Source organism: Haematobia irritans, chromosome 1 (genome assembly GCF_050003625.1).
Source record: "Haematobia irritans isolate KBUSLIRL chromosome 1, ASM5000362v1, whole genome shotgun sequence".
Taxonomy (NCBI): Eukaryota; Metazoa; Arthropoda; class Insecta; order Diptera; family Muscidae; genus Haematobia; species Haematobia irritans.
The window spans coordinates 279,878,588-279,889,715 of NC_134397.1; the positions used below are offsets into that span (position 1 = coordinate 279,878,588).

Here is an 11,128-nt window from a genome sequence, read left to right on the forward strand (position 1 = left end):
TAGCCAAACATATGAAAAACAGTCTTTTTCATCCGTGTAATTGTTGTTGAGTCCTTGAAACCAGTTATCACAGTAATTGTTGTTGAAATCAAGCAAATTTTTAATCAAGTATTTTCCAATCCAATTAAAACTTGGATTGATTCTATCATTTTCGTGGTTGAAGACATTTCAAATAAAAAGTTAATTGGGTCAATTAATTTTGTGATTGAATCAGAAAAATATTTTTTCTTTGTAGAAATGATGCGAAAAGTGTATGTCAAAATCTGATGGAAATCCAACCTGCAGGGGTAGAAAAATTGTTCGTGAACTGAATATATCACGAGAACGAATGAAACACATATAGAAAAATGAGCTTGGAGTTCCAAAAAGCTCATTGATGCACAAACAAATTAGACTGGAATGAGCTGCTTCGCTTGCACGAAGCAACATGTCATGTTAAACAAACATGACATGTAACTTTGCATCTGTAAATAAGAGTAATAGGCAACAGTTTAATTGGATCGAAAGATGTTGACCTACATCAAATGTGGTATAATTATGAAAAATTTTATTCGACGAATTTTCCGTTTTCTGTAAAGCATTAAGCTGAGTACTATGTTCAGTTTTCAAGCTGAAAAGCAGTTTGTTTTCACGGTTACTTTTTTAATTAATAAATTTAGAAATATAAAATTATTTGGAATCAATTCCTTAGATCTTTTCCATCCATTATTTGGCAAGACTTGATCAAAATATAATCGTCTTCATAAATATATTTGTACTTTTGTACCGAACATAGTACTCACCTTAACACAGAAAAAGATATCAAAATTTTATAAATTAAACATAGGAATAACATTCAACGGAATAATAATTCAACATTCAAATTAAACTAAAGCAGAAGAATACTTACTATATGTAATACACTCAAAGAAATATGTTAAATCTTACCTCCCAAACGAAATTTTAGACAAAAAAATATCGTTTCCTGTTTGTTATAATATTTAAAAGCTTGTTAAGCAACATTGTCGTTGAATTGGGTAAACAATTTCTGCTTTCCCAAATAAATCCTAGATTTTTTCATTAACGAAAATGGTTGATCATCACAATGAAAATACAAAGTAACATTTGAATTTTATAATTTGTTTTTAATTATTAGTTTTGTTGTATCTATATAATACAAATGGGTTTACTTAAATGATAAAAATACGATGAATAATACAAGTTGTTTTAATACTTAAAAATCAAAACTATTATGTTCACTATTTGCTTTTTTATTTTACATCAGATTCTTTCTTAATATTAACAAATAAATTAAATATAAATTACAATATTTACAAGCGTTACAAATAATTGAATTATGTACACAATAGGAAGCCTTTTTTTGCTTGGCTTAAATTTAAAATAATACAAAAAATAAAAATAAATAACAAAATTATGAACACCAATATATGGTCAAATCAAATTGGTATTCAGTTCAAAACGCGGACCAGCTGTGTTAAGTCTTTATGCCAAATGATATGCGCGACAAGGTGAGGGTGAATGGCAAAATTAAAATCCTCCCCTGTATAGTTTGTATAGCCACGGGGGAATTTCTCATTTGGTGCTGGAATGATAGTTCCAAAAGTCTCCAATTAGTTGCATTTGTTTCAGCAACTGGATTGGACTTTTGTGATTCCTTATCCTTGTTTGGTGTATGTGTAAAAGATTTCTTTAAAGCTTTTGATGCAACAATCATGCTCGGTTACCTGGTCCCATATCCCTTTTCAATCTTTTGATGTGATACTTGCTCGGCCCATCATTTTGGTCTACTCATTTTGGTGGACTAAGAGCTTGAATTGCTGTTGAAGGATGTGGATGCGAGGGATGGCCAGAAATGCCAGGCATCATTCCTGCCGCTGCTGCAGCAGCTAAGCCTTCCATAACAACGGCATCGGGATGCAGAGGCTTTTTCTTTAAAATGCTGAGATCGTTGACATTCTCCAGGAATGATTTTTGTCCGGAGAAAACTTTCACACTTTCAAAATCTTTCTTGAGTTCCTCAATGTCACGTTTTTGCTTAGCTCTACGATTTTGAAACCATGTAATGACCTGGGCATTTGATAAACCCAAAGAAGATGCGATTTCATCACGATCTGCAGGCGATAGGTACTTTTGGTAAAGGAAACGTTTCTCGAGTTCAAAAATTTGATGGTTGGTAAAAGCAGTGCGGGACTTGCGTTTCTTTTTGGGCTGTGGCCGATTTGAGAAGAGATCGATGTGAGATTTTTCTGTAAAGAGAAAGAGAAGACAAGACCATTAAATTAATTGTGGGTAAAAAGTTTAAGTATATAAATCCTTTATAACAAAAATTCAATTGTCTGCAACGGTGGTATTTTTATTATTTTCTAAAAACTAAATCCACCGTTTCTATGTCATTCAAAACAATTCATTTAATTTCAGCTGCTTTCAGTTTAATTTTTGCTGATGAGTTCATTTTATTGTTCAACTCAATTGGAAATCTTTTTGAATGAAATTATTTGGAATACAATGAGATTTCTAATCAATCATTTATGTCAAATGACTTCCCTCCATATGACATCCATATGTAAGCAATGTTCTGGTGTAGAGTCATTGCATTCATTTATTTCATTCATTAATAGACATCACTTTGATAAATAGTTTAATCACTTCGTGGCCGATTATTGTCGTCGTGACTATTTGGAGTCACTATTACGGTGAGGCTGCTTAAGCACCAGAGTGTTAACATTTTTCTAAACGGCTTTGGCCATTAATGGCAAACGTTAATTATGGGGTGCTTAGGAGAAAAATGATTTGTTTTATAAATAATTATGAAAATGTTGTATGCAATTAATTGCATCTATTCGAATAAGGCGTCAACAATGCTTGTTTGCAATGTACAAGCTGGTGTGCCGTTGCCGTTCGATTTCAGCGATCATGTATGGAGCGGCAGGCGCGAGCTAACAATGTCATCGACCAGTGCCGTGGCTACTGGCAAGGGGCCACATGCCGAATGTGGCTTTTCGTTACGCGGTACCCCGCTGTGGGGGCGCTTATGTGCCTTGATTTATTTTCCTTAGAATATTATCTCTTTTATTTTCTTAATTACATTCGTATTACACAAATCTTTTGTGTGTTGCCAGATTAACACCAACTATTGTTGTTGGTGTTTTGCCATGCTTTTTCTCTTATAAGCTGGTTGCCGCTGTTTTTGTGGCACTTTTGTTTAATCAATTGACAGATGATTAATGATCGATCATATGTGTTGGCTGCTGAATTCAACTGACTTGGCTGAAGTAGTGGGAAGGGGGACGTGTAATTAATTAAAACTTGATTTAATGTCAATAAAGCTGAGATTTTTTTCTCGTCTCTCCCGTCTTGACGTTTACTGCTCACTCGTTCATTGGCAAACTTTACTACCCCTTTGAAGTCTTTTTTGCGTAAGCAGCTTGCACACGGCATACGGCCAGATCATCTACGGCTTTTATTTTGGTTTTTGGAACACTTATTTATTTTTAAATTAATTTGTGAAAACCCCCCAAAAAAAAAAGAAACAAAATATTTGGGGTTTTTTTAGGGTATTCCGTTTGATTATTTCACCTTATTTTATTAAAACAATTAACATAACAGTTTGTTTTGAACGTTGATGTTTTCTAAGAGACCACGGCTGCTTTGCTTTGTTTACGACTTTGATGTGATTCGGTTTTAACGCTAACCAGCCATCCATCCAGCTATCTATAGGTGGCGGCTGAGATCACACAGGGTCTAGTAGCGTCTATGTTTAATAAAGACAAATTTTTTGGAGCTACCGTGCTCGATTTTCGAATCGTCTATCTATTGGCTTGAGTATAGTTTTTATTGTTTTCTCCATATACGACAGAGAGAAGCTTTCAACTTTGCCATGGATCTGGTTTCGGGTTTCTTTTGATTTTTGATGGCCTATGTTTACCATTTCATCGAATTTAATTTGAAAGTTAATTTGATCGTTTGAAAACATATAAAATTAATCTAAACATAAGGTATTATCCAAGATATTATCTATTGGGATGTAATGACGACTTCCAGCACCCATTTGTTTAAGGAGAAATTGTAATCGCCTATCTATTAACGTTAAATTTATTTTTCAATGTGAAAATGTTCTCCCCAATCCTACACTGAAAATAAAGTATTTGCGTATTGTATTGAGAACTTGACATTAAGAATTAAATGCCAATTGATGCAACTGTTTAGTTTTTTTTTTTTGTCATATTTTTTAGAAAAGCTAGATATTCATGTTAAAAAAATAGTTAAATTTCGTGTAGAAATTATGAAAATGTTCTAGTATATAAATTTTTTCAGCATTCCAAAAATAATAATCTTTAAGGTTGAGTTACATACCATGCGTTAATTCGTCCGTTGATTGAAGAGTTGAATTTTCTCTTTGAAAGCAATAGTTTTTTTAGAGTGCTTCAAACTGAAAAATATCAACCCTTCCATCAACGTACGGATTAAAGCATGGTATGTAATTAAACCTTTAGTTGAATTTATTTCTTTTTTTTTTGTGGTAAAAACAAATTTTGTTTCAATAAAAAGTTTATAAACTATTGAACAAGTGAAAAAAGCATAGTTCTATCAGAGAAAAACGTTCTTTATGTTACAAAAATTCACATAAGTAATTTAACAAGAAATATTTTTGTCTACGACAGTACTTGTCTGTTTTCAGTGTAAGACAACAATTTAATCATATTTATCTACGGATCAAGACTTTCGAAATAAAAAAACATTGGGCTGAAACAGAGAGTACTAAACCCTTAGAACCACTTGTAATTTAAGAGGTGGAGTGAGACGGTTTGAGGGAGAGACGCTTTAAAAACTCTCTTAACTAAAATATTTAATCAGCATTGACATTAACTAATTTATGTCAAGTGTTTTGGGTTAACATTAATATCAGCTACGTACACCAACAGCACTTCAAGTGAAAAGAAGGAGTTTTGTTTTGGTCCACATTGTCAGATGTCTTTCTAAAACAATAATCTGGAAATTTGAACCAATGCAGTCTGTCTCCTTAGTTGATTGATAATGACTAGACGACTGACTACCCATAGTTTGTGTTGTGGGTCAAATGGTGATAAATAGCCTGGAGGAATGTTTTCTTAGTAATGCAGGCACTTGTAAACATTTGTTTTCATACACATGGAGGGGACTGAGAATGGGGATTCTTGTTTTGGTGGTGGCTGTTGATTTCATTGGAAATTTATGAGATTTAGGTGACCAAATGTCTGGTGGGATCAATATGAATTTTAATATTTTAGTTTTTTTTTTCGTAAAGTGATAAAAACCCAAAAATGTACATCACAATTTTGTTGTTGCCTTTTTCATTTGGTGTTATGATAAATGGAATTTTACGTCTTCATTGGTTTTCCCTAGTGGCCTTAGGGTGATTTACTTCAGTTTCTTAAGTTTGTGTTGATAGCTTTACCATATTGTTAATTTGTAGTAGTTTTCTTGGGGACTTGTTATCTAATCAATTTCTACATGGTTAAATCTTACACACACAAACATCCATACATATTAATTACTTTTAAAAGTCATTAGGAGGAAATATTTTTGTAATCGTTAATAGTTGTTACTTAACTCATTTCATAAACAATAAATTCTGAAAATTTCTGTATCCCTTTGAAAACTCATTTTAGTTATCTGTATTTTGTGTTTCTTTGTCCAAATGACTACACAAGGCACTGTTCATCATATTTCTGTGAAATAGTTGAGGGTAATAGTAGTTTGGTATTTATCTTGCAATGACAATAAATGAACATTTAAATTAATGTGTCATCAGTATGTTGCTATGAATTAGAAGCAACAACTTTAAAAATTATATTTCCTAATAAGTTGTTTTAAGAAAACATCTAAAAAGTTGTTAATATTTTGAAAAAGTTAAATCTGTTGTCAAAAAGATAATAAATAATTTGAAATAAGTTTTTTCCCGTAATGCATATGGGTAAACAAACATTTCATGAGGTTTGAGAAATATTTTTTCTTATATCACAATGGACTGAATAGTCTAAGTGAGCCTGAAATATCGGGCTTCCACTATACCTATCATAAATATTTTAGTTCTTTCTACTTTAAAGCATGGCTTATAAACCGTAGTACAAAATAATAGTTAAAAATTAACTTTCAACAAAATTTAATAAAATGTATATTATTTTATTATAAGCTTTTACTTGAAGTAATCAATCTTTTAATTAAATGAAAAATTTTGTTGGTAAACGTCATTCTTGCGATTGAGCCCATTTCAATTAAAAATTGATCGGCGAATATATTTCTAGATAGAATCTAGATAGAATATTTTTCTATGTCTAGAATGGCAACCATAATAATGATTGATACCAATGAATTTCAAGGGACCTTCCTGTGCCTAAAATTCGTTTTGCTTTCTTGCATTTGGAACTATAGTAAACAATCAGATTTGAAACCCACAAATCTTTATCTTATTACGACATGAATACAACTCACTAATAATTCGCTTGGGTTAATTACAATGACTGCCCATACCATGCGACCATTTGATTTTTTTTTTGCCTGGCTATTTTTTTGTGCTTTGCTGTCACTTTTCATCAACGTTTTTTATTTTAAATAATTTATTTATAGCAAACATTTTTGGCACCAAGCAATGGTTTGGGCTTGTTTCATATATGTCGCATTCGTGTAAATATCTTTATTTAACAATTAAATTAAGTTATTTATCAACATTAGCATTGTTGCTACATGACTAGGTGATGGCTGATGCTGTCTACATCAGCCATTGGGCTCATTGGTCGTCTGGGTGTAAGAGGTAAAAATGACTTTGTGTCTTAGCAGTTGACATTCCTCATTAATTTTTATAGATCCCGTTTGCTGAGTAGGTTTTAGTGATACGTGCGTGGTTTATTTGGGCCATTTTAACGAGAATTAATTATGTTTCAACAAATAATTGCAATTAAGATGAATTTCAACGCAATGACAAAGATAAGGGGGGAATGGCATATGTTATTAGTTGCAGACTAGTGGATGCTAATATAAGTTCAACATAACAACAGATAACAAATATGTTATCACTACTTCCAAGATATGTAGAGAGAGAGAGAGAGATAGACAGAGAGGAAGCTTTCAATAGCATGAAACGTTCGGCGTCATTGCAAGATGTTCCCAAAACCAAAAAATGCCAAGTAGAGGAGAATGAGATGTTATTTGCATATTGGCGAGTAAATTTCTATTTGCAATGAAATTGATGAGTCGTACCGATGTTGAGCATAGTTTGATATATCATTTCAAGGCAAGTTATAAGGCAGATATAACCAAGTGCCCCATAGTTGTTAGGTAGTCTAGTAAAATGTTCAAATGGATGGGCTAGTAAAATAACAGGACTTGGTAGTATACGGAATACCGACGGAAATTTTAATATAATTTTATAATGAACCTTTTTTCTTAGTCTATTGCTTCATAAGCGTATTTTAACGATACATAACAGACAAATGACTTTGGAACTTACCATCTGATTCATCAAAATCTTTGGTTGTCATCTGGAACAGGGCATCCAATGGTGTATCGTTTTTCACTTTTCCGCTACCACTTGCCGAACCGGAACCACTACCACCAACACCACCATTTCCCGTCGCATTATTTGACCCATTCCCACTACCACTGCCAGCCGCTCTATTCTGTTGAGATCTCTCTAAAGACCCCTGAGGTGAATGTCTGGGATGATGAGCCTCTGTGGAAGAGCGATTTGCTATCTCCGGTGAACAACAATCACTGGCCGCAGAACTTGATCGTTCACTTCCACTTTCGGAGGGTATGATATCCATGCCGTTCATATGTCGCAAAAGCTGGGCTTGAGCATTGAAATGTTCCTGCAATTGACGGTGATAATCCAAAGCTAATCGCTGTTCATAGTGCAGAAGGGCTGAGGGTATGAACGGTCTTACACCAGGCATAGGGGCCAATAAATGATCCCATGGCCGAACCACATGAGCGGATCCAGGCAATAACATGGCAGCAGCCGCTGCCGGATGCGGTACTATATCTAGGGGTTCTGTACGAGGTTGCAAAAGTCCACTAGATGGAGTGGTGTGATGATGTTTATTACTAGCTGGTGGTGGGGGAGATGGCGATGAATCACGTTGTTTCTCATGGCCCAAGATATCGGCTATGGAAAAGCTTTTCACTCCTTCTAATTGGGATTTGGTACTGGTCGCCACCGTCGTTGAGTGATTACTTTCTTGTACGGGACTTGGAGATCTTTCTTTGGCATCACCTTCGGCTGACATTCTTAACCGTTTCAAAGGCTGGAAATATTCTTCAGGCATTGCACCGACGGCGGCCCTTGTCAGACCGGCGGCTGCTGCTGCAACAGCATGTTGATGCATTATAAGCTGTTGTTGATGATGTATGAGATCGATGGCGGAGCGATTGTGGGCCGGAGGCAAGGGGCTTGGGGCACCACCAACCGATATTTCCGATTCAGCAGGACTGGCGGGACGCATGGTGGGCGGACAGAGCATAGTATGTAACCAATAAAATCTTCACAAAATTCACTTTATCACCACTTTCTCAAAATTTCGTTTGTTTTTATTTCGCCGAATGTAAATATTTCTTCATAGGCATTCATAAATTATTTGGTTTATCTATTTATCCATTTGTTTATCTCTTTTTTGTTTAAATTTTGTATGAAATACTTTTACCAATTGTTATTATCTTTTTGTTACAATTTTCTTTCTTTGGAATGCTAACGCGCACATAAACGTCCGATCTCGTTTCGAGTTCACCACATACTAAAATCAATCAAAACACAATCATTGCTCAATTTAATTCAAGTCTCTTTCAAACACTCTCTTGCCCCTACTCCAAAGAAAATATGCTTCGGGCTGTTCTTGTTGTTGGGATGTGGGGCAGCCGTTTAGCTTCTCACTAATTTGTAACAGTTTCTTTTGGTGCTTTTGTTCTCAGTGCTGCACCCATGTGTGGGGCTACACAAGTCTCTTAGTTGTTGTTGATATTTTCTTCTTGTTAACACAGCACACCGAGAGTGTTTTTCTCTTTTGCTCGTTTTATTTCGAACTATAATTTACCGCAATACGATGGATGTTTAACACTTTTAGGTTGCCGTCGTCGACGATGTTATTTTGTTAACAATGATGATGAACGACAGACATTCGAAACATGACACACAAAAATATCCAAACAAGTCAATAGGACCTCTCCACTCGACGCTTCACAGTCAACTGTTCGAAACTAGATTGAAAGATTGCTAACTAGACAAGTTGATTTTCTTGTTTTCTGCCTCTGCTCACGGCAAATGTAAAACTCACACACACCACACTGGGTACGTATGTTGGCCAAGAACACTCGGGGTATGGGTGAGTGTGGGTAAGTGCGTTGCTTGTGATCATAAAGAACCGTGATGGTTGGCTGGGTGGAAAAGTGTATGGTAGTAGTGGTGTTGTGACGATATGGCGTTGCAGTGCTGCTCTCTGTTGGTGGGGTTTGAGGTTGTTAAAGATTCGTGTGAACCTTGTTTGCCGGTGGTTAAAGTTGGTTAATAATCAACGACGTCGATGACTGCCAAACAGGCAAATCATAAGCATGGAGTAACAAACGAGCCAAGCAGAGAGACCGTAAAGAGCATCAAACAAATGAGACTTAACTAAGCGCAAACACACCCAGCAACAACATTAGGAAGAGAGGCTAAAGAGCCCACAAATACCAACAAAAACAAGGCGTATCGCTGTTAACGAGAGTAAGCATTGATTTGTTGTACTAACATACTTCATACATTAAAGAGTAACTAAGAAGGCAATATTTTTGGTAACATGTTCTCTTTCTCTTTTTGTCTCTTGGAAAATGTCAAATAAATTGTTAAACCTCTATTGTTATCTCTCTTTTTCGAATCATCACTCGAATCGACCAATCAGCACAACGTGATTACTCGTCAACAACAATGGTGGTTCAGGTAACGCTAATTATGGCGTTCATCATTGTGTTTTTTTTCGTGGAGAAGGGAGAGGAGCATGAACTGCTGTTAAGTTGATTTTGGCCTGTGTGTTTAGTTTTAGTGCTGTTTCTTTTGACGTTGCCGCCTGCTTAACAACAAATAAGCACGAATGAGAAGCAAATAATTACACTTTTCATATCCCCATTTACTTGCTTTAAATCCATTTAACGTATATTTGTTTTTGCCAAGCGTGTAGTCAGACCTCCAGCCAGCAACATAAATTTGTGATTGTGAGTTAGTTTGGCCTTTGTAACGAGTTTGTATTTAGGCAAATTGTAATCATTTCGATTGTCAGCCTCTCATTCGCCCGACTCATTCGTCAATTTCAAAATTATCAGTTTTACCCCAAGTGGCGTAGAATCTTTGGTGGTGTACACAATTTTTGATTTTCGCTTATTTTTATTTTTTTTGTTTGTATAAAAACGAACAAAAATTACTGCGGCCACGCCATTCATCAAATTGTCAAGGGTAATTAATTTATTGCGTTGTAAGCCCCCTCGCTGCGGGGACAATCGTGGAGTGTATTAATTGTTGAAGTTGGCTCTTGTCTAATTTGCTTTGGCGTTCGTTTGTTTGCCAATTAATTAATTACGCTATTGACAGAGTGCCCAAGCATACCATGCGACAATGCCACAATTTGTGTTTTTGTTTTGTCAAACTAACACAAGAGAATGGATGCTCGAAAATGGCAGAAAGTTATTTGTGTATTGTGGTACTTTTTAAAAGCTCTACGCTCGTGAGGAGGAGAGAAAACTAATTTTATAGTTTTACATGTAGAGAAGTTCAAAGTTTTTGCAAGAGATTTATATGTTCCTCATATCCCACTAACAATTCCAAGTGTTGTAAACAACTGAAGATATTAAATAATTGCTTTAATTTCCCAAAGGGGGCATAATTTCAGTGATGATTTGGAATTTGTGACAAGGAGGTCCCTTGTCATCACTCATTCGCAGTAGCCAGTTTCCTCATGAAACCATGATAGAAGAACGCCGTCGGTTATGATTACTCTACTCGTATGAGCTGTAAATAGAACCGTAATGAATAACTTAACAAGTATTTTTGGAATGACATTTGTAGGTGGAATTTACAGTTTGCCTGTTCTTGCAAACGCATTCGAAAAAATTTTGCGATTTTTTTGGC

The 11,128-nt window shown here is 35.1% G+C and overlaps 1 protein-coding gene across 1 annotated transcript; it reads right to left on the reverse strand.

The window, feature by feature from the left end:
- Window positions 1-1,252: 1,252 nt before the first annotated feature.
- On the reverse strand, window positions 1,253-9,204 carry LOC142227092 (uncharacterized). Its single transcript, XM_075297427.1, has 2 exons — window positions 7,487-9,204; window positions 1,253-2,246 (listed from the first exon to the last, which is right to left on the reverse strand). The coding sequence occupies exons 1-2, from the start codon at window positions 8,496-8,498 to the stop codon at window positions 1,789-1,791; spliced, it is 1,470 nt and encodes a 489-aa protein (XP_075153542.1). The 5' UTR covers window positions 8,499-9,204; the 3' UTR covers window positions 1,253-1,788.
- Between the last annotated feature and the right edge of the window lie 1,924 nt (window positions 9,205-11,128).

Excerpts from the sequence above, each read along its gene's own strand:
- LOC142227092 (XM_075297427.1), bottom strand. The coding sequence starts at position 8,498 with ATGCTCTGTCCGCCCACCATGCGTCCCGCCAGTCCTGCTGAATCGGAA. Across the intron at positions 2,247-7,486 it reads AGATTTTGATGAATCAGATG|AAAAATCTCACATCGATCTC; the intron begins GTAAGTTCCAAA and ends TTCTCTTTACAG.